This window comes from Erithacus rubecula, assembly GCF_903797595.1.
Source record: "Erithacus rubecula genome assembly, chromosome: 5".
NCBI lineage: Eukaryota > Metazoa > Chordata > Aves > Passeriformes > Muscicapidae > Erithacus > Erithacus rubecula.
The window spans coordinates 67,330,152-67,356,937 of NC_136687.1; the positions used below are offsets into that span (position 1 = coordinate 67,330,152).

General features: G+C 45.1%; 2 protein-coding genes across 2 annotated transcripts; both read right to left on the reverse strand.

The window, feature by feature from the left end:
- Positions 1–653: 653 nt before the first annotated feature.
- PPEF2 (protein phosphatase with EF-hand domain 2) lies at positions 654–19,284 on the reverse strand. The gene is given in 17 exon segments (XM_079306342.1): positions 654–1,207; positions 1,417–1,504; positions 2,036–2,199; positions 3,098–3,204; positions 3,559–3,701; positions 4,348–4,533; positions 5,248–5,583; positions 6,276–6,425; positions 6,514–6,596; positions 6,599–6,803; positions 7,194–7,240; positions 8,061–8,175; positions 9,185–9,360; positions 9,844–9,901; positions 10,411–10,538; positions 12,844–13,028; positions 15,608–19,284. Coding segments are annotated over 16 exon segments (2,229 nt in total). The 5' UTR covers positions 12,905–13,028; positions 15,608–19,284; the 3' UTR covers positions 654–1,025.
- A 159-nt stretch (positions 19,285–19,443) lies between these two features.
- On the reverse strand, positions 19,444–26,733 carry NAAA (N-acylethanolamine acid amidase; the record flags this gene model as incomplete). The annotated part of the gene is made up of 10 exons (XM_079307185.1): positions 26,529–26,733; positions 26,282–26,446; positions 25,089–25,215; positions 24,265–24,355; positions 22,472–22,548; positions 21,842–22,014; positions 21,479–21,541; positions 20,877–20,943; positions 20,376–20,404; positions 19,444–19,543 (listed from the first exon to the last, which is right to left on the reverse strand). Exons 1-10 carry the CDS (start codon positions 26,696–26,698, stop codon positions 19,444–19,446), a joined length of 1,062 nt encoding a protein of 353 aa, XP_079163311.1. The 5' UTR covers positions 26,699–26,733.
- Between the last annotated feature and the right edge of the window lie 53 nt (positions 26,734–26,786).

Consider the following 26,786-nt stretch of genomic DNA (forward strand, 5'->3'; position numbering starts at 1 on the left):
CATTAAATTTGAAGGATGGAAAAATAGAAATACAGCTGCCAGGTGCATTTGAGAGTGTTTGTGCAAGCATGATTGCATTGCAATTGAAAAAGCATATGTGGAACTCTAGTTAAGGGAGAAGAGAATTAGTTTGCTTTTGGAAGCATGGTTCAGTTAATTAATTGTCTGCACTGGGCAATAAGCTTTGTAAGAAATCCAGTGAGATTAGAATCCTCTTTTGGGGACTGGGGTAGCAGTCTTCAGTGAAGTCTCCTGCCAGATTGTGCTGCTTGTGTTTTAAAAACACATTTTCTTGTTTTGCAAACTCTTCACAAGCTGCACTCCTACCATGCTTTGAAAATAAATTGAATCTGCAGCATAGGCTCCCTAGCAGGGGGCTACTTGATCTACTGGCCTGGGCTTTAAAAATGAAATTATCTCAATAGATTTCTTAAACAAATGCCCCTGCTAGAGCCAGTGTTTGATGTATTTTTTCCAACATTTGGTTCTACTACACGTACTTAGCAGCTCCAAACTTGCAGGACAAGCTTACCACAGCAGAGGAACACCAACAGGGAAATAGGTATCATCACTGGAACAGCACTGCTGCTCACAGAGCTAATGAGAACAAATGAACAGCCAATCAACAGCAATCTAGAAAAAATAGTTTATTAAAAGGAAAGCTGTGATCAAACAGTACTGCCTTCTTAAAACACTGCCTACAGCTAATACATTGACTTTACTGCTCTGAAGTGTACCTGTAACATTTCCTCACATTGACAAGAGAAGCTAAATTGCATCTTCCCTTTGAGCAGGAAACTACTTAAAATGCATCTTCGTTTAAAACCAGTCGGAATTAAAGTGCAGCTCATCTATTTCAGCTGTTCCCCTCCCCGAATGGGTCACAGCTGTTGCCTGCAGTGGTGTCTGTTTTGGGCACATGCCTTCCCTTTCCCTGTTTGCCATCTGCAGGCACGCTCTGGGTCAGGTGGGCAGTGCTGGCTTTGAGAAATCAAGGCAAGGACGTGGCAGCCCTGGGCAGGCGCTCAGGACGGGCACTGCTTGACCAGGCGGAAGGCTTCCAGGAACTCGTTGAAGTCAATGTTCCCATCCTTGTTGAAGTCAATGCTGCGAACCAAGTCGTCAATGCCATCATCTGTGAGTTCAATGTTCATGTGGGAGCTGAACAGCTTCCAGGTTTGCTGGAATTCCTCAAAGGAGATGAGACCTGTGGAGGAGCGTTTTACATCTGATGTGGAGAACACTGTCTAAAACACAGCTTAAAGCAGCAAAGAGGCATAACACAAATGGACATGTCAGAAGCGTGGCAGGGAGCAGGAGGACCCAAGCCTAAACAAAAACACCACTATACATACTAAAGGAAGCTCCCAAGCAGAAGGGAACACAAAGCAGTGATAATTATCCACTTTTGCTTACCTGAATGGTCTCTGTCTATGATCCTGAATATGGTCTCTAAGTTGGATCTGTTTCGATAAATGATTTCCAGCAAGCTTGACTGGATGTGCTGAAAGACATGATCGCAGTTTTTATCCTTCTGACACCTCTGCTCTGAGTTGTTACTGCAGATGTCTCCATAAATAAGAATATTTTTTGCTCTCAAGAACTTGCCAGCAGTGCCTTATCAACCAGGTGTGTGATGACTGGACCCTCTGTGTAGACCATCACCAACCTGTTCCTTCCCAACAGCACTCTTCTGGGCTAGCAGTGAGCCAGGCTGAATTTTATAACTACTGCAGCACTGTGTTTGCTGAGCTGAATTAAGAAACTGCTACTTGGAGAATGGAATACATCTTTCCTATTCAGAAGCCTGCATCCAAAACTACCTCTGAATTTGGATTTCTCATCCATCATCTATTTGTAAAATGGGCTGGGTGCCTCAGGACTATATGAGCTCAGGCAAGACTTCCTATCAACTTCATTATGATATTGGATTATGCAAGAACCATCCTTTGGTACCCTAATTGCTTTGCACATGCTGGGGCTGTGGTGAGCAGCTGCTCACATCGTGCTTGGATGGAAGGGGCTGAGTGCTTACCTCTTGGCTCCTCTGCTCCCTGGCCAGGTCATCCAGCCAGGATTTGTATTCCAGCATGCCATCCTCAGTGCTGCACACCAGCTGTTTCCTCAGCATTCGCCAGGGCAGTCCCAGCCGCAGCACCGACTCCACTGCTGTCGCCCAGTTACTCAGCGTGATCCTTCCTGCAGGGAGAACAGAGACACCTCAGGGGACAGCACTTGAGGGCAAAGGAAAAGCTGGAACAGTGACACACAGTCTAGGTGCTGCTGACAGCAAAGCATTGTTTTGCACTGCAGGCACAGGAACACTTCCCACCCAAGCCTCAGCAGCTTTTCATCATTGCAACAAATCCAGGCTATGAGGCTGCAAACATCTGAGCAAAGGCAAGACACTAACTGTGGGTATTTCATTAGAAATTTGCAGCCCACTGCCCATTTTAGCAGCTGCTGTAACAACTGAGCTGAATTCCTATGAACAGTTTTGCTGCCAGGGAAGAAAGCAAGAAAGCAGTTCTCCCCATGAGCAGTCCTGCCAGCCACCATATCCCTTTTCTCCCTCAGTCCACCAATGGAGAGTTCTCAGTAGTCACTGCACCAACACAGCACTCCTGTCTGCCAGAGAATAAGAACTCTCAGCTCCTTCCTTAAGGCTCTGACAGAGACAATTGCCATGGAACACTTTGCTCACTTTCCTCTTCCCAGTGACTTCAGACTCCAGGGATGAAGGGGCCCTAAGGACCAGCCAGTCCTTCTCAAGTGACACAACAGGCATGTTCTAGGTCATCTTTGCCAATGCTTCATCAATACTCCAGCTGCAAGGAGTTCTTCTAGGACCAGCCTCAATTACAACACATCAGGCTAATGACATCCTGCTTTTCCAGCACCCTGACTTTATGGTGTCAGAGGCATCCACAGCAACTGAGTAACAGCAAATGACCACTGACAAGACTGGCAAGGTCTGACACAGCCTCCCAAGACAGCTGATGACAGCTGTCAGTGAGCAGTCTCCCAGTCAGCCACAAACTCAGCTTAGTGACTTCAGCCCCACGCACCAGGCAGTGAACCTGCAGCTCTGAGTTACCTGTATTGTCCCCGTCGTAGGCCTTGAAGGCACTGATGAGGGCTGAGGTGTGAGCAAAAAGCTGCTCCCGCAGGGCTCGGAAGGCTGACTCCTCTACTCTGCTGATTCTGGAGATTCACAGAGAGAGGCACTTGAAGGACTTGAAATCAGTCACAAGAAAAAACTGCACCTTCCCTCCCAGTGCTCTACCTGGCTTATCCATGGATTGCCCAGACCCTCAGACAACTTAAAAATCAGTAACCTTTAGAAAAATCCCCTTGGAATTTTGTTAACATTCCCTTCTCAACCCTTGAGCTTTCCTCAGTAAATTCAAGTACAAAACTTGGTCCCTCCTTTAGAGCTATTATTTAGAAAATCAAGCTGCGAAAGTTCATCTCCAGAATTCAACTGTCTAAAGGCTCATGAAGTTTTCCCTTTGGGAATTCTGACTTGGTGAATACAGAGCAACTGGAAAGCCTTGCCTTTGAGTCATGTTGAGCATATGGGCTGTCTTGTTGGCTTGGTACTGAACAAAGTGGGGGATGAGGTCTGGTCCCAGCTTCACATAGGCTCCCCTGTTGCTGCCAATCTCATAGTAGTTTGAGGCTGAAAAGATGGTCAGCACCTAATCCCAAAGAAAAGAGGCACTTGCAGTCAGTGCATGCACCCTGTAATATATGTATGAACAGCACACCCAATGCCCCCTGGAATGCACAGCCTGTGAAAGCACCATGTTTTATGGAGAAGATGGAGCGTCAGGTGCCAGCTGGCCTGGAAGCCTTGCAGGTGTGAGCTCCTTTTGGATGGCACTGATCACACCTGGATCTGGCCACATGCTGGGCTTCTGCAGTTTTCCTGTGCTGTCTCCCAAAAGTTCTGCTCTCTCGAGACTGAGTGTCCTGACAAAACCACTGACATGACTGCATCTTCTGGGAACAGAACTTGGCTGCAGCAGTTCAGTTACACCTGTTTGTAGCTCATCTGCAGAAGCTGCACTAAGCGGGGGCCATGGCACAAGTGGAGCACCACACACAAGGACACGGCTTGCCTGTACAACCATGTCCCCAGCAGAGCAGGTGGCTCCAGATAGCCTTGAACTAAGACTTCAGATGCAGACTCATTTCAGTTAACTCCCAATAAGCATGTTCAAGGATTCTGCATGTGCTTAAAGCCCCACTGGAAGAAATGCAGAACTGAGACAAGCCACCCCCCAGACCCCCCACCTTGGCAGGATGGAAACCCAGGTGTCCTTCAGAGCTCCCCCAGCTGACCTTGCGGTTGTGACAGAACTCGTAGCCCTCCTGCTTGCACTCGTGAGAGCGGATCAGGAACTGCAAGCTGTACTTCTCAAGGAACTTCTCCGTCACATCAGGCCCAAAGTAGCAGCCACCACCTCGCACCTTATTCTCTCTACAGCCCTCCTGAGGCATGGGGTCACTCCAGAGGATGTCTAAAATCTGAAAGGTTTGGAAAAGTTCACTAAGCAAATAACAGCTCAGTCTTGGAATCCCTCCCTAGACTGCTGCTATAACCAGAGTGCAGGAGAACAGACATGTTCCCTGCATTCCAGCTGAAGTCTGTCACAGCCTGGGCCACCTCAGAAGTCACAATACTGTTGGCCAGGAGGTACAGGCACATCCAAAGTGTCTGAGGAAAGAGGGATGTGCTTAAGTCAGGCCCGATGCAAACTGCGCCTTTGCAAGTGTTAAGATGTCCAAGAGCCTTGCCTGTCTTCCTCCGTCCCAAAACACAAGAACAACCAGCAGATCCTGAGGCCATTCAGCAGGCTTAGGATTAAACACCTCTCGCCTTTGCCAGGACATTCTGCAGCCTCCAGAAATACAAGTGCTAACTCAGTAACCACTATGTGGATTAAAGCTTAATCTCTTTAACCCTGACTTCAATATATAGTGCTATAGTGAAAAGGTGTGCAGCACTGGAAGGTTACACGTAATGTCAACTTAATAACTGTGGTTTCAGAGCACAGAGAAGAGACTCTCAGGATGGAAAGATACAGAAAGGAAGTCCCCAGCTGCTCCTCCCAGGAGGTAACAAAGGCACCCAACCAAACATCCCCATGGCCTCACAGAGCAGCCCTTCCTGTCCACCCACCACTGAAGGACCAACTGCTGCAGGAGGCACCCACAGCAGAGCCAGCTCAGGGCCCTCACCTGCTTCCACTCCTGCTGGCGAGTCCAGCAGGGCTCATCCACGTCCTTCAAGGAGACCATGCTGGAGTAGGTGAGCTCCTCTGGCTCCGACTCGCTGATGTCCACCAGCCGGCGGCACGTGTCGATTTGCTCCTGCACCGTCTGCCGCAGCCACCTGGAGAACTCCAGCCTGTTGGCTGTGCTGGGAGCCTGGGCTGACTGGGGCTGCAGAGACAGCCTGGGGGCTGCCTCCTTCCCTGCTGCATCGCTGCCCGACTCCCTCTCCCCATTTATGGCCTGCATTTCTGCTTTTCTGCTCGACTCCTTTCTTTTCTTCAGCCTTAGTACAGAAATAAACTGAAAGATAGGAGAGAAATGGAGCTGATAACACAGCATGAAAACCCAGATCTCCAGCTCTAATGTGTTCCATTGGCAGAATTCAAGTGATCCAACTTCCAAGCCCCACTCTTTTCTGCCATCAACTGCTGCTTGACTGTGGGGATCTATTAGTTGCATCCTCTCAGACAAGCCATTCTGGATTTACAGGGCTTTACAGCTGGGCCCCACATCCATCACATCTCACTTTTCCTCACTGACTTCATGCACACAGATTTCATCTGCAATTGGAACCAGGCAGCAGAGCAAAGAAAGCATTAATGACTAATGCAAGAATTGTCATTATATTTGGAGAAGGAAAGTGACGTTTCCCAACTAGAAAGTGAGGCAAAGACAAGTTAAATGATTTACCAAAATCCTTCCAAAAATCTAAGGGGTAAAAACAGGCTAAGGAACTGTGGGACAATGTCTCATCATCACTGCATGTTTACTTCAGCACCAGCATGTATTCCAGAAACCAACAGAGCTTCATCCCTTCACAGCTCCTGCACACACACTAACAAACCAAAGCCTATACCAAAACTCAAGCCAGTCTAGGAAGACCTTCTGTTAGATTTGCCTTGTCAGCAGCTAAGCTGACATGTAGAAATGATCTCCTCACCACAAATCAGCAGCACTGTTGTCTCTTGCAATAACTGGGAAATGAAACCTACTTTGTCCCTTTGAATTTTCTCAAGCATGTCCAGGTCAGTGGTGTCAGAGATGCCCCCATGAATAATGAGGACTTTCTGATCAATCAGGGTGGCCAGGGGCAGCCAGCAGAAGACATTCTGAAACATCCTCAAGATTTTCTTCCCATGCACCTGTGAGAAAGAAAAAAAAAAGAGATAAGGCATCAAACCTTCTAAACGTGCATCTCACATGGTAAAGGAGACACAAACATAGGCCTACCGTGTATTTCTGCATCACTTCCTTGGTGAAGCCATAGCTAGAGGAACAGGAGATGGGGATTTTGTCAGTGGGATTTTGCACAACGCCCTGGACACCGTGCTCAGCCCTGCACGGGAGCCGTACCGTAAGTTCACCATGTGGTCCTCGTGGTTGCCACGGTTCAGATGAACCTCCTTGGGGTAGATCAGGAGGAAGGTAAAGAGGATAACAAGGATCTCAAGGGACTGCTTGCCTCTGTCTACAAAGTCCCCATTGAACACGTAGGACTTGGAAGGAGAAGGAAGGCCATTCTGTAAAAGCAGGGAACAGAGATGTCACCAGAAAGCCTCCCCAGGGTGTCTGTACACCCTGTCCCCAGCTGCAGTCTCTCACTCCTGTCCCAGGCTACAACAGAGCTCTGCTCATCTTTGTCCTGTGGGCCCCAGCAGTGAAGCTGGCAGTCACAAAAAGTTGCCATTGGTATCAGCACTACAAAATACCCACTGGCACTAATAAAATGGATATGGATATCAGATTTCCAAGTAAGCAAAGCAATAAGCTGCTGATTTGTGAAGCCATTTAAAACCAAGCAAATTGACTTGAACAATTGCACATGAATGGCCCAATTTTGCAAAGGCTTCTCAACATGACCTGTGGGATACAATGCATAGACAGCCTCCCTCTCCAGATTTGGTGCCTACCTTGTAAAAGATGAGGAACAAGTCATCCAGCTGGCCATGCAAGTCTCCTGACAGACACAAAGAGAGAAGTCACAGTGTGTTCACCTTGAACTTAAAAAAAATCACCAATACATAACTTCCTATGTACTACATCTTTTATAAAGGAATCACTACTGAAATACTTGGGGAAGTGCAAGCCTAAAAGGACACAGTGTAAGGCTTGAGCTCAAGTCTGAGAAGGACAGCAAAAAAACCTACACCATCTGCTAGACTGCTTTAGAAGCTTTGTTCATTTATCTCTTGTGATGGCACAACATGGCACAAGAATATCATTATATGGGAGAAAGCTTTGCATTCAAAATAACAACCTAATTCTAAATAAACAATATTGGAGAGAGAGGTTTGTTTTCCAGAGGCTGACTGCATGCAAAAGTCCTTGCTCTGTGTTTTTCAGAAATACCTCAACATTTCAACATTAATCAGAGTAGGAGTAAATAAAAAGCTTGGTCTCAAATTTACATATAAGATGCAAACATGTGTTAACATTCTGGATCTGCATGCATGTGCTGGTGCTCACCCAGAACAGCTCCAGATTTTGCTGTTTAAATAATCCCAGACCACGAACAGGTCAGACCACTGCCAAGTTTTGTGACCAATCCTCAGCTGGGAGTGGTTTAGTAAAACGACCCCGAGTTTGGGGCAAGAGATAAAAGAGCAGCTGGGTATTTCAGACAGAGCCAGGCACCTCTCATCAAAAGGCATCACACCCTTTGCTTACAGAGAGCATTGGTGTCCCACGTTGAGTACAGAGGGGACAGGGAGCTCTCATGTTCCCCCTGCCCCGCCCTCCCACAGGCACACCCCACCCCGGAGGCTGCCAGCACCCACCACACACGGTGACCTCCTCGCTGTAGCAGGTGGAGACGTGGCTGATGTTTGGCAACTGCTTCAGGTGCTTCCTGGTCTCATGCAGGAGGTTTAAGACATAGCGAGCATGGAGCTGCTACTAGGAGAAAGTGAAGGGATTAAAGCAGGAAATCAGCAGCCTCTGAGCAGCACCACTGTGGCTGCAAAGACTCCACCAGGATAGCAGAACCTCTGCCTGGGATGGCAGTCTGTGCTGACCTATGGGCTCACAAACACAATGAGGGAAATACTGGGCAACAGCAGGATGGCAGACACTTGCCCAAGGCAGCCCAGCCTCAGCACTGAGGGGGCTGACAAGGCAACCCAAAAGCCCCAGCATCTTGTGGATAAGGCTATACCCACTAGTCCACACCACCTCCAGAAGCAGCAGAAATTCCAGCCCAGTATCACAGGTAAGAACTTGCTCCTCTAAATCTTTCTTAGCTTTTCCACATTGAACCAGTCTGAGTTTGCACATGCCCTGCAGTGATAGATATGCTCAAAGCCAGGGTGTAGGCATTTAATACACTTGGGCCATGAGACACCTTTGGCTTAGAAGTTCTCTTTGGAGAAGGGATGTTTTGGTCTGTTTTGCAGTTCAGCACATCAGCTGAGGGATGGCAGCAGAACACTGCAGTTGAATGAAGGCTTGTCTTGTTAGTGCTCGGGTGATACTCAACTTCCATATCAAAAAACTCACATTTTACATTTTAAACTCGAGTCCAAGTTGCATAGCAGAAAACACTAATTGGTTGTTTCCCTCTAGGCCATCCTATACTTATTTACAAACTGAGAAATTTGAAAAAAAAATTCAAAAGTTTCAACATGAGCTGTTGCTCATTTTTCCCCTTAGAAATGAAATTCAGGTTAATATTGGTACACCCCTAGGTAAAGTGTTCAGTTTTATCAGGAGTATATTTTCAGAAAGAAGAAAATTTCTGTGGTATTAGGAAATATCATATAATTTGCAACCCCATTTTGTTTAACAGCCAGCCAGCTTGTTATGCTGCAGTCAACTGAGCTTGATAAGAAAGCTAAAACCAAATTACCTATCCTCCACCCCTGTTCAGCCAAGGGGAAAGCACAGTACCTGTTGGGATCCTTACTTGTTTCTGCTGAAAAGCTTCCAGCAAGGCCGTGGCATGGTCAGGGAGGAGAGGGAAGGAGAGCCGGGGTCCGATGTAGGAGTCTGGCACCTCTATGGATTCATAGTCACAGTATTTTTCCAGCTCTGCCTCTTTGTAACTTTCCCCACTTACAAACATGCGACTGATAAAATCCCCTGCACGGCAGATTGGTGGGGTTGATTTGTTTGGTTTTTTAAAGAAAAGAAATAGACAAAAAAAATTAGTTAATTGGCTGTAGGCAGCATTGTAGTAATCTGCTGCAGAAGAGCTGTTTGGTGGGACTGGCACTCAGAAGCAGTCACAGCCATGGAGCTGGGTGCTGCTCAGCACTGCTACAAAACTTGCAGTGGGGGAAAGGCTGCACAGACAAATCTTCATGTGCACTGTACACCATACTGTGGTTCTGTGAAAGCATACTGAGCTTTGATTCCTCCTTCCAGCTCCTAAGAGCAGGAATTGCCCCACATCCCTTACACAGCTTATGATCTCAGACAATTCACTCTATTCCTGATGCCATCACCCTTGAGACTGCTGGCCACATGTGCCATCCTGAAGATTGCCTGACACTGGGCAATGAATAGTAGAGGGTGCAGCCTTTGGAGCTGCTGGTGCCACAACTACAAACAGCACACACTTACTCTCTTTGCTGCTGCTTGGTGTGAACTGGTCCATGAGGTAACTGAAGAAGTTGTGAAGCTGCAGGAAGAGGGAGAGCCCGTCATTCACTCAGGAATGAAATTCAGAGTAGCAACCTATCATGATCTTCTTTCTAGAGGATTTCTTTTCCCTTCTCATGCTGTCTGGTATGTACAGCAACTCTCATTGCACTAATTCGAGTTTTGACTGTCTTGAGATGAAGTCAAAACAGTGGCTTTACCTTCAGCCATAGGCTGAGCTATGAGCCCTTGCTGTCCCTGAGAGCAAGGCAGCCATGTAGGAGAAGTTTAATCAAAGTTAAAACACAACAAAATAGACTTCCCTATTGTGTTCAGACTCCAGAAAAGCTCTATTAAATGGCTCTTAGGGCTTGCTTTTGAGGTTCATTACTTTGTGTTTTATGCAACACAAGCAGGCAGGAATCAATAGGTTAAAAAGGAAAGCCAGGAAACCCAGCCTCTGACCACTGAAGCACTTGGAGAGTTGCCAGCCAGCAGCCAGAGACTGGCACAGAAAGCCCCTTCCTGCCCTTTTTGTTGGCAGCATACCTTGATCTGATCCTGCTCACAGGCATACTCGATGGACTGAAAGATCCTCCAGGTGCAGCGGCGGCGCATTTCCAGCCGAGCCACGTGGCGCCGGTACCACTGCTGGATCAGCACAGCTGCCTTGAAAGCTGGGGACAAGGACAGAGCCAGGGCTGAGCAGCACTGCCTGCAGCTGAGCTGCCTGCAGCAGCTCCTTCCCACCCCTCAACACGGAACACAACATTGCCTTTTCAGGAAAAAGTTCCTAGGAATTGTATTCCTGTGCTCAAGGGCAGAAAAACCCTCTGCTGTTTGCCTTCTTGTTGACCCGACCTTGCCTGACCAAAGACCTCTGAAGAACTTCCAACCATTGCTGCTGGTTCCTCAGCACCAGGGTTAACAACAAATTATTAGGGTCTAAAAGCCCTGACATGTCCTTCAGTATTATTAGACAATATTCTCCCTTTCTACCTACCTTGATCATTTTTATATCCATCTTACCATCTCTAGGTGCTGGGGTTTCAGGAAACTAGAAATTCAACTGAGGCCATGGAAAGAGTTGGGGGAAGACAGGATACCAAGTTTCCTTCCAGAGCCTTAGAAAAATGGGGATTTTCCACCTCTCTTTATGTCAAGTAAATACCTCAGATTTTGCAGTTGTGAAAGAACTTTAGAAGGACTCTATTGTAGCATAAGTATCAACATACCATTGCAATAAAAAATAGACAAAATACACCCTCAGTGAAAATAGGGACCAGAACTTTGGTCATTTCATGACATAGAATGACTGAGATGCCAGAATTTCCAGGTGTCTGTTTGAGACAGACAAAACATCTTCTAACACTCCTTCTCTGTCATCTTCAGCTGAGGGGCAAAGAGATGACTGCTGTATCCACAGGCTGGCTTCAAAATCCAAGGGAAACACCAGAGATAGGGAACTAGGCCTGCTCAGAAGGTATATTCCCTTGCCACATTCACCAAAGCAGGGAGAGCAGTGGCAGGTGTGTGGGAAAATCTTTATTGACAAGAGGAAAATCCCTCACCTCGACCCAAAGGCTGCTATACACTGGCAAGAGACAAAGATCATATTAATTCAGTCAGCTTGCATTAATTACACAGCAAATGGCCCAGCAGTGACCTTGCCCTAAAGAAGGTATCTCAATGAATTACATATTGAAAATATTAATCCTGTTAAATTATGATTTTCTTTCAGCACTGGGAACTGCACAGCACAGAAAAGGAAGATCTATCTGCACTGGGGACAAGACACCCTGAAATTGTGGGCAAGAAGGTAAGATTTGGCAATCCTTGACTCAGGAATAACTTCTGTATTCTTTGCCTTCTCTCTTGCTGACAAAATGTTTACTGATCTCCTGGTTTTGAAAAAATTGCTTGTGATGACTCCACACAGACCAGTGAAAACCAGAACCTTTGAAACAGTAAAAATGAAACCTGTGAAAGGCAGCTTATCAAGTGCACAGTTAACATAAATACCACCATCCCCAGCAGGTAAGCCCCAGATAGGCAAGGTACTGGTTTTTACTCTGCTTTTACAGAAACTGACTCAGCAACTGGAAAAGCCAGGTATTCTAATTTAGCAGCTTACCTGGGCCAAGTTGTACCTGGCAGAGTTTGTATCAGTGGGGGGAAAAAAAACTGAACAGTAAAACAAAAGTCTGAGTCACAACCTTATCCCCACTTTAATTTTTTTTTCCCCCAAGCACTTGCAAACAATTTGCCTCATCCTGCTGTTCTGCCAGTGCTCAAACAAAGAAAAGACAGCTTATTTACTTTTTAGCTCTTCCTTATATCTAAGGTCTCCCTCATCAACCCCCTTTGTTCCACAACAGACACAGGCACACACCCACAAAACCAATACCATTACAGAGAGCTTCATAAAAATAAATCACTGTAGCTTTGAGAGCCATAAACAAGTCTAGATTATTAGCAGAGACTAAGAGTACTGTGGTGACATAATTAGACAAAATGCACACTGCTTGCTTTCCAGCTTTTCATAGCCACAGCATCTCACCTTCTTTGTAATCGGATTCAGTTTGGTTTTGCTAACACTTTAACTACTGCTTAACAGTCCTGCACCAGTAAGAGCCTTGGAAAATAATCCAGGGGAAGCAGCAGGGTGACATGTGTCTCACTGTCAGCAAACACAACACCTGCATTACCCAGCAAGTGTTTAATCCAGCAGGTGCTGGTTCTAAGTGTTGCTTTCTTTCTGGTTAGGCTTGGGTAGGTTTTAATCTACTCCTCATTCAAATAGCTGTTATTTCCTGTTGTCTTCTGCCTGATACCTGAGAATCCTTGTCACAGGACACTGAAAAACAGAACCTCACTTCAATGCTATGAAGAAAACTCAGAGAAGAAACACATTCAGTGCAACCTCCTAACAGCACATGCAAGAGAAAACATGGAAAGATGACTTTTCTAAGAATCACTCACCATTTTCAGACTTCTGCAGAGAGTACTTGTACTTGACATTCATAGAACTACCAGATCCCATGTTCTCCAGCCAATGCTCCAATGTTGCAGACTGGCCCAGTGTCACCAAAACCACAAAAAGGATGCAGGGAAGACCATTTGGTCAGAATCAAAACAGCTGCAACACGTCCCACAGTGCCAAGAATCTACAATTAAATATATTAACACATAATATCAATGATCAGATGGCCAGGTACATTTTCCACTACCAGGCTTCTCCAGCTACTTGCAGACAATTAGATGAGGATTTCTGTCTCACTGGTTCACATGTCAAGTGAGCTTTATAAACAGGAATCAATTCAGCATCTTTAGCTACTTGCATAAAAATAGGTACTGTGGTTGTTTGGCAAACATATAAAAAGCTTTTCAATACTGATCAAAAACTATTAAGAAGCAATATGTGCAAATATGCTGTAGAATTCTGTTGTGCAGACAAATACTCATTTATCCTGTAAAGGATAACTCATTATAAGGGATGAACACAAATCTGATATTTAATCTAACACAGCTAGCAGGAAGGCAAGTCTAAAACAATTAGCAGTCAGAAGAAAATAACCAGCTTTGTTAAGTACTGCTTGCCTTCCTCTCATGCACCTGTTCCAATGTGGCAGCACATCATGCCATCAATTGCCAGTATAAAAGGACACATATCCAGACTTTATTAAGCTCACTGCTGTGGATGCTCTGGTCTGGGTAAATAGATCCTAATGCAAGATTAGGTCAAACTCTGAAGTCTCTAGCTTTGAGGATAACCAGAATGTCATTCACAGTCAGACACTGTTCCTCTGGAAAATAAACAGTCACATACTGCTGCCAAAGCAGCCCCAGGCTGTATCACTGAAGAATTCAACAGGTTTTTATTTTCCCCTGAAATTCAGGGAGGAGAAAGCTGAGAAATGGAGGGAAGGAAATAAACACCTGTAAACAGGTTAAGACTGGGGTTGGCAGAACACACCTCAAAGTACATTGAAGAGTCAGGCCAGAGTAACTAAAGAGCATTTTCCCAGGAGAAGGCAAAGTCCTCCTCCTTTGCTTACTTCCTGCTTACTTCTTTCAATCTCTCACCTAACCCAGGTCTTTCCCCTCAAAATAGCTCAGATCCCCACAGGCTAATTGGAGGAGCACATCCGGTGTTGTGTAAGGTGAGGTTTGTAACCTCCTGCACCAGGGAAATCAGAGTTCAGGAAAAAGTACAGAACTTTTGAACATAGGCCCATCTGGCCTAAACTAAAATTCCACTTATCACAGATCTGAGGATTTTGGCAAGTTTTAGCATTTCAGAGAAACAATGCTACAAATTATTCATTCTGCATTGGCCCCTTTCCCAGGAACTAGGAACACTTGTAGCTTACTTTTAAAACAATGGAGAACAAACTTGAAGCAAATATTCAAGAATGTGTCCCTGCTTACACAAAATATGACCTCGGATTTGAGGTCACCATTGGCAGCAATTTATTTGTATTTCCTTCTCTCACACTTAGTATTTGGGCAGCCCTACTTGAAACACATTTTGGGCATCCACAGTGAGGGATGGCCTAGTGTTAGTGTGCCCTAATTATCATACCATCACAAGGCTTACCAACAGGTCCCTCCCAAGCAGTTCCTGGAGCCCTGAACTCTTTCATTTGCTGCCATTGGGTTTTTGTCAGGGGCACAACCTGAGCAAAGCAGTGCATATGAGTAAATCAGGCCCCAGTGGAATCAAAGCTGTTCCAAGGCTTGAAGGACTGAGGAAGAAACTGAACCAGTCCAACTGCTCAGCATCTCAGATCTTTCCTCATCCACCCAGCAGTGACATGCATCCTTCCCTTCCTAAATTCCTGTCCCTAAGAAATGGAAGAGGAATGGAGGCCCATGCACAGCCTCAAACTAGATGAACTGAGCAGCAGCATCACTTCAGGTACACGTTGTACTGAACTTCCAGGTGGGAAATCATGATCCATCCAGGGACAGCCAGCTGCCAGCCACTCCTTCCTCATCTTGCTCTTGGCTGCCCCTCCTCTCCTGCAGAGGTATTTCCTTCTCTCTGGTGCAATTAGGTGGTCTCTGCAACAGGTTTTCCTCACACCTCCTTGGCACAGGGCTGTCCCTGGTACACACCAAGGCACAGAGCACCTGCCAGCCAAAACCCACACTCTGTAAAGCCAGGTGACAAAAGCCACTGCACACTTCAACCACCACTAGAAAGTCATGGACTCGAGAGCCCCACGTGGGCACAGACAACCAGAGGAGCACCAGGATCAGGGTCTCAGGAGAAGGCCACACACACATAGGGAGGATGCACATTTACTGACCAGAGGGAATGTTTCACAGGCAGGAGAGAAACATAGCAGCCATAATCCAGGCACTTCACAGGCCACTGGGTAACACAGTTCTCACAACTCTTCAAACACAGGTAGATGTTCAATAACACCATCCAGAAGCCCATAAAATTCAGAAAAGGAAACCTTGCACACATCCACTTGAGTCAGTGACCCCAAAACACAAACAACAAAAGCCTAGGTAAATTTTCTGGCTTAGTCTGATTATCTCAACTTTTCCAAAACCAAAGCAAGGGACAGCAAGTTGAACCAAAGCCTACACACTGGGAAACTTGTGCACATCATAGATCTTGGCAGAATGTGGTGCTCAACCCACAGGGCCTGCCAGAAATAACTCAGCTAATGAGAAGCCTGCTCCTAGGAAAGATGCTGTTCCATGCATCATGAACAGGATGCCCACTAACCTGACAGTTCTATAGACATTCCAGCAATGGAAGGAACAGGTGAGCAGAATATGGAAGGCAACAGGATGTAACAGACTGGAAAGCTGAATAAGGAAAAACCTAACAGACATGTCAAAGGAAACAAATTTTAAGTTCCGCTAAAAATAAACCACCAAGAGTTTAAGAGCCACAGATGAATTAAAAACCAAATACTTCTCCCAAGGATAAAAATGCTAGCTGGCACTAGGGAAAGTGATGATCCTACCTTGCCTCTGGGAGTAAATACTGGTGTATGGCCCACGTGCATGAGACCCAGCACCACTCACAGCTGCAAACAAGATGGTGAAGTGTGCTCTATTTCCAACACACCCCACACAGTTACTGCAGTGCCAGAAAGGGCAGCTAGAGATAGAAAACTCCCAAATGCAGTTTTATACACCTTGGCATCCAAAAAGGATGTTTCACCTCAAACTTTAAGCTATTTCTGAACACAAAACCCTGTTGCAAAGAATTAGAAAGAAAAATGGAACTTACCTTGCCAAGTCCTAATTCATGGATTTGTAGAGATAAACAGAAGTGAAGCTCTCCACGTGATAAATTCTGATTGTATTCTGTACCCAAATGATCAATGATTTCTGATGCTAGTTGTTTAGTTATGGATGCAACATCTCCTCCTCAGAATCCAAATAACAAAGCAAGGTGTTCCCTTGGGCAGGCAGCATGACAGGCCATGTCTCTGTGCACGTGCAAGCCAGAAATGGTGCAGACACTTTATTTACTGCCCACTTATGGACAGCCTTAAGAATCCTCTACCATGTGATGCTTAATAAAGGCTACAGATCTCAACTGGATTAGGATTACTCAGGGGATTATGAACAAGAAATACAGTGTGTTGGCCTCTCTCATCCTAAGAGTCAGCTCTTACACACTTTCAAGCTGCCCTCTGCTAAATGCTAACTTTTGGAGGAGAAATAATTCAAGGTTTTACCTCTATTTGTGTCAGGCTGAAAAAGTGTTTTGGGCTCTGTAGCTAGGCAATCTCTAGTGCAGAAAGGAAGGGACATGGAAAAAGCAAGGATAATTTACCTCATTTTATTACTTCACAATTCCAGGGCTTAAGAAAGCAGGAAAATCACTTCTTTTCAGTCTTTAAAAAGTGTACACACAAAGCAGAGGAAATCTCAGAGTGAAATATAATCAGCAAGTTATTCAAACAGCTATAAATGAGCTTCCTTTTTAAAGACAGTGATGTTGATAAAGTCACAGAATGCCAGGCTAGAGAAATACCTTCAGGATGTTTTGGTCCAGTCTTTCTTGGCAAAAATTCCCACAAAACATCCAAACCTACCAAAACAAACCAATCACTACTACATTGTAATGCTTCCAGCATTATGATGGTATTATTTAAAATATTAACAATCATGTCTCTGCATTTTTATCAGACTTCCGTTCTTCTCACAAGTACCTTAGATACTCACAGGTTAGATTATCTAAGTTGTAAGATATATCACTTACCAGTTCATCAGTATTTTGATTTTTAGCTTGTCATTGAACTAAGACCAGGAAGTTATGTATCCTTTGGTTAGGGGAAAAATATTCAACATGGCAGAAAAACTTCATTTTATTGTCAGTCAGCATTTTTTGCCACAGAAAATGCAAGGCTTTCAAGAAAGTAATTTATGAGAGGAAAAAAACCCAAACAGCTACATTCCTCACTTGTTTAAACCTCATAACCCCAAACAGCTGCCAAGCCACAAACACAGTAGTGGAATCAAATGTTTTCCTGAATATTCATAGGTACTAACCACTTATACATTCCAGATTGATTGTACACATTGAAACAAACACATTTGGCCAAATTGATATGCCAGAGCATCTGGGCACACCCCTGGCAGAGGATAATCAGCCTAATGCTGCAGAGGTCAGGATGAGTACACAAAGCCACACCTGTAAGGATCCTGGAGCTGTAGGTGGCTGTTATTTAAAAAAAACCTGATGGGAACACAAATCACTGCCCACCCTAAATTAAAGCAATGACATCTGGACTTTCAAAGATAGTGATCACTTTAAAATCTTCCTGCAGGAACTCATCTTCAAGTTTCTCACCTGGCTGCTGTACACAGCTGTCTAAACTGGGTCAAGGCAAAGCTTGCAGCACTTTTATCCAGGCAGGAGGAGAGGATGCAGGTAAGTAGGTTATGAGACTCAGCACAAGGAGATCAAGAGCCCTCAGCTCTAGAAGGTGCTCTCAGAGCAGCTTGCATAACCAGTGCACACACACCACAGCCAGCACAGCATGGCTCTGCAAGTGGTGCTGTCACCTTCTCACAGGTGGCACTTGATCCACTGAGGAAGGGACTCAGCTCACTTGGAGGTACCTGCTGGTCTTGACTCTTGATATCCTCAGTGTCTCTGCAATACACCTAAGTGACTAAACTCAGTACACAGTCACAGCACAACCTGGCACAACCCCACTGCTCTGCACTGTAAAACAAGGTGTTAGCTTTTCTGCAGCTAACTTGATCTGAATGCACAAAAAAATACAACTCTTTTTAACCTCACTGCTACCCAGCACAACCTCCTCTCACCTTCCAAGGAGAAAAGTGCATTATCACAGTTCCTGAAACAGCTCCTGATTTCTGATAAATAAAACACCTATAGTCTACAGCTGTGCATGCTGCTGACTGCTGCATCTGCCCCTCCCAGGCCAAGGATCAGCAACTCCTCATAGATGAGGAAAAAGGATCATGACATAGAAGTAACCTCACAAGCCTTCATACATCAAGCTATCAGCTAAACATTTTTATTTAATTATTTAAATAATTATTTATTATAACAAATTATTATTAATTCAAATGAATAATAGGTCTACAGGCTATGTAAGTTACAAAATGTATTTATTAGTCAGCAAAGAAGTAAAATGCAGTTGCATAACTCTTACAAAAATAATACAAGCCATTTTTACCCATCAACATCTACTAGAGCCACAATGTAGCAACAAGAAAATTCAAACTTCCATTACAGATCATTAACAGAATCACCTGCAACTCCTCAAAGACTTAACAAATCACTGGTTCCTAAATGGTTCACATCATTCAGGAACCAAAGCCACTGCATTGCTCCCAGGAGTGACTTTAAAAGCATGTGTTAGTCTTGAACAGCTTCATCTTCTCACTCTGTGTGTTGAACTAGAAAAATAGGCAAAAGAGCACAGGTTTGTCCAGAGTTAAGTGAAAAACAAGTTCTACACAATCTCTAGAAAGATTTACTCTTGTTAAAATCAGATCTGACAACTGCTGTAAATACAATAGTAATAATATTTTTAAAAACAACTCTTGAAACTGGAATACAGCTTCTTGTGCTCTTGTCAAGGCCATGCAACCAGTTTCTTGGCATAGAAATTCTCATCTCTCTGAAGCTGTCCTGTGAGGCACTTTGTAAGCTCAAGAACTTGGACTTATTCTGCACATTCACAGGACAAAGCCTCCAAAGGATGCTGCTCACATGTAGCCAGTGGTAAGCAGCCATTAGCAACAGAACTTGATTTTTCTTGGTCTTAAATGCACCATCCCTTCCTGCTGGGATTCAGTTCCCTCTGGCAGGGCTTCCTGTTATCATCCACCTGGAGACAAGCAAGTGCCATAGTGAGGAGTGGTAAAAAGAGCCACAACATTCCCAGAGGGAACATCTACCTTTAGATTGCATCTCCAGGAGTTTCCCTAGGAGAGTCAGCATTTAGCTCCCTCCAACACAAGGAAAGGTGTTTACCCAGGGGCAATAAAAAGCACAAAGAGGAATTGAGACTGGGTCACCAGAGTGGCTCTGCAGCTGCCATGGCTGTGTGGGCACAGTGCCACTCACCCCTCTGCCCTTGCTCCTCCTGACTGCTCCCCTCTCATCCAGGTCTGGTAGCGATGCGGGAGCGCGGCGCTCATGACCGTGGTGTACACTGTGTTACTGCCAGGCAAAGAGCAGCAGTGAGTGACATCCCAAAGGCTACTGAGCTACCTGGCAAGGCAGCAGGACAGGCTGCGTGCAAACAAATACTCTGCAGAAGGATTAGGAAAAGAGACTGATCAAATTAAAGACTGTTGGCACCAATTTTTAGTGTTCTTCCCCCCACACACAGCACAAGAGAGGAACAGCATTAAACAATTTGTAGTGTATCTGTGTCACAGATGACAGGAACCTTTTCCCCATTTCCTCACAGGTAGAGGAAGCCATTGCCAAGCTCCAATGACAATGACTGATGCAGAGAATATACCCAGCTCCATGTAAAAGTAAACCATAACATGATAACCTGCAAAAGTGCAATTTCTGGAACAGCACACAGAACAGTGTACTGAAATACATCTTTTGGAAACCCAGTAAATGGTATCTAAAAGCTTTATACCACTTACTTTATTACACATAATCAGAGCTATATCAGAACATGCAGAAAAAGCTACTGTCAGTATTAACACCAACCCAAAAGTGCCAAAAGCAAGCAAAGGAATCAGTGTGATATCCAGCTGCTCCTCCAAAGCAATCATTTGTTTCACTACTCCAAAGCAATTTCCCATTACCAGACTGAGTCCAAACAAGTGCAGTTCTATAACTGAAGTGATAGATCCAAAAGGAACTGTGTGGTGGAAGTGAAAATAGAGGGTGATGAGCACAAGCCAAAATCTAAGCTGGGAAGCAAGACTCAGACATATAAGGAAGATTCTAAGGAAGTTTGTGGTGTAGTTTCAAGGGGCCTGAGGCACAGCAGGAGGCACAGATCAACATCTCTCAATCTAATACTTACTTGTTCAAGACTGGCTTCACTGACAACACCTGTACACAAAGTTTCAAGAGTCATCATTAGGGTAGGAAAAGAGAAATAAATGGCTATTTAGAAACAGCAGTAGGATGAAGTTATGAAAGGAGTAACAAAGTCAAGGACTCTTCCCCTCTTTTAAACATCAAACCATTTTACAGAAGTACTTTCAGAAAAGCCCTCTGAAACATTCCAATTCCCAGAGCTCACCATGTCTAACACAGTGTCTGTGCCTGAAATAAGAAACTGCACCAAGATGATGGGAATAACCTCCTGCACTTTCCAGCTGAAGTGGTCAGCTGTTACAAAACACCCAAATAGGAGTCCAGGAGCACTTGGAACAACTTTCAGTCTGCAACCCCCCTAGAGACAGCTGTGCAGTAAACCTTGTTCCCCACAGTAAAGCACAGCTCTTACAACCCTGAGAAAAGAACACTTCTGCTTCAAAGAACTCAAAGAGAAACTCACACGGCAGAATTTGAGAAATACCTTAAAGAGTGTATCAAAGTTGATGTTGTGCTGTCCAGTAGCATTGAGAGCTTTGATGGCTGCAGTTCTGTGGGAAAGCAACACTTTATCAATTCAACACCTGTCTGTTCCAAAGGCTACAAAGCATCAACACAAACACTTTCTTACTAAAGGCCTTGACAATGAAATGCCTGCTTTGGTCTAAAATAACCGTAAGTTGTGTGACTGGATCTCATCTCACAGTGTTGAAGTTCCTGTTACTACTCCATTGAGTACATAACAAGAAGGAACCTTTTTGCACACTACACAGCCTAAAAATCCCATGTAAGCACCTTCCTAGTGCCATCCAATACTTTGGCACTGTCAATTTCAGTCATTTACCTTCTACTAAATTTTGCTTTCTGAGCAAGTTTTTGACCTATGCACAATCTTTGCAATTTCTCATTATTTATGCTAATCACTGTCTCACACCCTTTCCTTTGGCATCTGTGAATATTGCTCCACACTGTATGTATTCCTTTTAGAGTAGCATTACAGGGACTGAATGAGCTGCCTGCTCAAGGAGACCTCCAGCCACTTTGAAAATCCATGTTCTCTCCCCACAGAGCCTCCAGTCAATTCACCTGCGGTCATCACAAGGGGGAGGGGTAGTCCAGTGGTCATAGTTTGTCTCCACACGAAACCACCTGTGAGAAGCAAACAAGCCAGCAAAAGGTGATCAGCAGGTAATGAATCAAGCCCAACAATCAGTATCCCTAAACTCCCTCAACAGACAACTCCCTCTGCTTGCTGCAAGCCCAAGGGCCCCATGCTGGAAGATGTAACAGCCTTTATCATCAATATGGGACACAGGAATGGGGTGAGTGAGCTCTCTTCTCCTGATGTAACCACAACCAAGAGGTGCCCTGATCTCTCAAGGAAGTGCCACTAAGGCAGTCACTCAGATAATGTGAGAAGCAAAAAGGAAGGAGCTTTTTCCTACTTACTCTCCACCTAAAGGATTGAGAGGCCAGAGGTCTGCTGGCCCTCTTCTATTCCTGGTGATGACCATGCCTTCCTTGGGTGAGACACCTCCCACAATATAGTAAACTTCAGCAATGATGGGAATGCTAGCCAGCCTGAGAACAGCAGACTGGAAGTCCTCTGCTTCACTCAGGGTCTAACACAAAAAGGAGATGACAGTGAGGTTGAGCACAGAAACAAGCACTGGGACATCCTCAAAAGAACAAAGGTTCAGCATGCAGAATGTGGTAATTGACTCTGAAGTGCTAGTTGAAAATATTATCAATATAGCAACATAAATAGTATAAAATAACCCCTGGCACAGGTATTCACCATCTAGGAGTACAGCTGTCATAACTGGTTACAACAAGTCTCAGCTAGCTGAAACAGTCCCTAGGAAGGAAGTGTTGGCACAGCTTTTCCAGGACCTTTGGCACTGAAGGTTGCCCTCCAGAATGGCCTCATTACTGAACACAGGATCCACACCTAGTTTCTCCTGAGAAATCCACTTGCTTATCAAGTTGTTAAGCCTTCTGTGCCACTGATTCTAATTTGCTAATTTTAAGGACAAACATCAGAGGACTGTGAAATTAAGAACAAATCAGTGCACTTACATCTCGCACAAGCCAGCTGACAGGGTAATTCCTATTGAGGAAAGCAGCTATGGCATTTTCCCACCAGCTACCACCTTCTGGGGAGAAAAGAAAATTACTATACTTGTAATTTATATACAGTGAGACAGGGTACATGCCAATCAGCACAAAGTATCAACCTTTTATGGGAGAAATGCCAACAAGGAGCACAACCTTCAGGTGAAACATATACAGAGAACATAATTCCAACTGACAGCCACTGCAGCTGGACTAACACCCCTGCTTTCCAGAAAGCATCTCAGACCTGTCACAACAGGAGTGGTAATAATCACCTCATTACTCATCTTACTGAAATATTAAAGCAGGACTAATTCCACAGAAATAACAAAACAGCTAAAAAAGAGGTAGTAATAGCATGTGTTACTGAGAAAAATAAGCAAAGTGCAAAAACCAAAAGGCCAAGTTTGTTACTATTTAAACACTCCTACTTTGCAAAGTTTATTTAAAAAATAATAAAAATAATCAGTCTGCTTGTCACTTGATAGACCCTGATTTAGTTATCCTGCTTCCCAGGCCTAGGTCATTTCCCTCAATCTGCAGTTCAGTTGGAATGAACTGCAAACAGCTTTCACTTGAGATAAACCAGCATCAGTCAGCAGCAGCAGCCCATGGACAGGACTGCAGCACATGTGGAGTGAACAGAGGATGTGGAGAGACACAGGACTTGGGTATACAAGATTTCCTCCATCACACCTTTCAACAGACTCAATAAACACTTGACACTTGCCTTTAAGCTGGACTAAAAGCAGTTTCCCCCAATAACTGGAGCCCAGGGCACTCCAGTTTTGAAGGGATTAAATAACTACTGTGGAATCAGAAGCAGTGTGCAACTATGGAAAGAATTTAGAGAATCCAACAAGGCAGCATCAACCAAACAAACAGGAAGCAAGAGGTGCAAGTGCTCCATAGCAGAATCCCTACTCAGATAACATACTGGTACAACACATATAGTGAATGTTGTTTGCAGAGCTAAAGAGTTGAAGAACAGAATGTTCAAGGTGAAAAAGAAAAATGCTTATCACCATCACAAGGGGAAAAAAAACCATTTTAGATGTTGGTTCTGAGAATAGGTTATTGCCAGTTCTAACAGTCACCTAATAAAGAAGAACACAGTACCAGTTTCTTTAAAGAAATAAAAGGGAAAGAGGAGACAACTTCCCAAGCTTTGAGTTGGACATAACTTGTGAAACTGGAGCCCTGAGGAACAAGGAAGGCAGTGACCTTTCTGTGCCTTCCCCACTGCTACAAGTTTTGGTTCTCAGTCTGACATCTCTTCACTCCACTCCTGATCTTACTCAACAGCCTTTCCAATGTCTCCAGGCATTGCCCCAAGCCCTGCTGTCTTTGCCCTGGATCTTCCCCTCCTCTTTGCAGCTGCCTTATGAGGCCAGATAACCATGGAACACAGCAGCACCAGCAAAGGAGCCCCTTCTGTACTGTCCAAACTGCATCTTGTTACCTCAGCCCCATCTCTGCCACCTCCAATGGTGTCTCTTGACCACACCACATCTTCAACCTTCAGCCTTGCCCATCCTTTGATGCTTTCAGCTCAGGTGACACTGCTGACAAATACCTTCTCCTACACAGCAGCCAAAACCAGGCACATGAGTTTTCACTCCCTGAGGGCAAGGCAAGGCATTTCACTTCAGATCCTTGTGGAAACCTCTTTGTTCCCTCTGACAGAAGAAGGCTGGGACAGGCAACAGTCAACAAAAACAACACACAGTATCTGCTGTGGCAGACATGCCCTTTACCTCGTTCATTTCCAGAGATGGTGAACTTGTGTGGACTCTGCCCAGTCCATAGGCCCACATAACCAAGAAATGTGGTGCCTTGGTAAGCAACCTGAAAGCAGGAAGGAGAGCAGGTAAGCATTCCAGAACAGAACACAGTTGGAACCTGCAGTCTACTTCCTTTTATAGCTTGCTTATCTATATTATATAGCACACTATAGCCTTCAGTTACAGTAAAACATGCCAAGTAAATGATGAAGGGACTCTGAGGCCTCAAGCTCACAGCATTTCAGTTGTTTGTTATCACCGACAGCAACAAAACTTTTGCTCAGGTTAAACTGCCAAGTGACAAACAGCAACTTTTCCATTTATAAAATGGACTCATGAACATAAAGAAAATCCGACTCACAGAACTGTGAGTCTAACAACTAGCAAGTAATTGTTTTTTGGAAATCTTTAACTAAAACCACACTTACTGGTCACAGAAATTCACAGTGTCTAAAGAAAAAAAGCCTTAGAATTGGTTCCCACCTAAACTGATCTCTTTGCCATATTCCCTAATATTGATGTACTGTTTTAGCATCTTGACATTTCCTTCTTCCAGCATCTCTTAGAAATAATATTCCAACACTAGATTAAGTTGTTCTACTTTTTCCAGTCCATCACCATGAAGTGGATGTGCAGAAAGGAAAGCAAAGCAGCATTCATCCCACACTCCTGTAGCATAACTGTGCTGCTCTAACAATCCAGTATATTTGGGATGGGAACCCCATTCCTACATTAAACCCCCCATTTCAGCAGCTATGGGGCTGTCCCATTCTTCACAGATCACCACCCAGCCACACCTGGCCACCCTTGAGAAACTGCACATCCACTGTGATCTTGCTCAGGATATCGACAAAAGCGTAATCCAGGTTCCGGCCGTGGTAAATGTTCCCTTTGTCATCCTGAGCCACAATGCTGGTACAGAACCTGCAAACACAACAGCCATTTCACTAACAGACTATTCTCTAGAACAGGAAGAGTGCTCTAACTCTTTGTGTAACAAGTTCAGTGTCATGAAAAGTTTTTTGGTGCAGTATATTGCATTAGCAGGGAATTAACTTATTTCATCTGCAGTTTTGAGTTGGTCATGCTAGTGATGCATATCTCTGCCTGTCAAAAATATAAAGATACAAAAGTTCTTCACCTAAGTAGGCTATTCCCAGTTGATGGGGATTTTCTAGTATCCAAGCTGAGAAACTGAGTTGCAGGGGCCTCACCAGGGCAAAGTATGGCAAGTATCCTCTGTGAAACACTAAACCAGCCAGCACTTAAATGTATCATATTCACTATTAGTCCTTACTAAAAAAAGACTATAAACTGAGTACTACACATTAAGGAAAAAAAAATCCAAATGCAAACAAGGAGCCCACGTGCCTTGATATTTGCTAAAATGTATGTGGAGAAATATTTTACCCTCCCCAGAGGCAACACCAAGTGTTCATTACTCTCCTGCATCATGTTTCTAGGGCAAAAAGAGACAATGAAACTGAATATTTTTTCAGTGATATTTTGTTTGCTGCCATAAATATACTACCGTGATTTTCCACTGTTCAGATCAGGAATTATTTTACACAGTCATTGTGAACTTTCATCCAGAAAGTAGTAACTTCCTCTCAGACAAACAAGAAAGTAACTAATTATTTTAGCTTCCTTTTTGGCAAATTTTAAGATAACAGGGAACACTACATCACCTTCAAACATAAATGATCTCTGCTTTTGGATGGGCATACCTTACCAGCAAAAATGATTTCTGGATTTTAATACATTTATATACGTGTACACGCACAAAACCATGACAGATAGATGCTACTTGTACTCGCCAATAGAAAACATAACTGTTTCTCGTTCCGTTCAGCATTCAATCTGCCAAAGAGAGTGAGAGCTCCCGGCTGAACAGATGAGGTGTTCTCAGAACGAGCAGTGCAGGTCGCCCAACACGTGCGGACCTGCAGCTCTACGCGCAGTCGGACAGGTGTAAGTACCCCCCACTTACGCGGTGGATTCATAGGCGAAGTTCAGCAGGATTCCATCTCCCAGATCGACTCCCAGCGCTTTGCACATGCCCGCGATCTCTCCCGCGAAGGGCTGCGGCATGAAAGCCTCTAGCTGGGCGGCTATGGGCTGGATGACCTGGTGAACCCATTTGGGCACCGTCTCGCTGCAAGACACACGGCGGGGTCAGCGGGGCGCGGCCCGGGGGTCGCACGGCCCTGCCCCGCCGGCCCCCCGCCCGCACGCACTCGATGATCCGGCGGACAGCGGCGCGCAGGAAGGCGGGCTCGAAGTGCCGCAGCACGGGCAGCCAGCGCTGCTCGGCCGGGCTGTCCAGGCTGACATTGCAGCGCAGCGGGGCCGCCGCCCCCGCCGCGCCGCACAGCAGCGCCAGCAGCGCCCACGGCGCGCAGCCCATGGCTCACGGTGCGGCGGCAGCGGCGGGGCCGGGCACCGCCCGACCGCCCTCCCCCCCGGGGCCGGGCACCGCCCGACCGCCCTCCCCC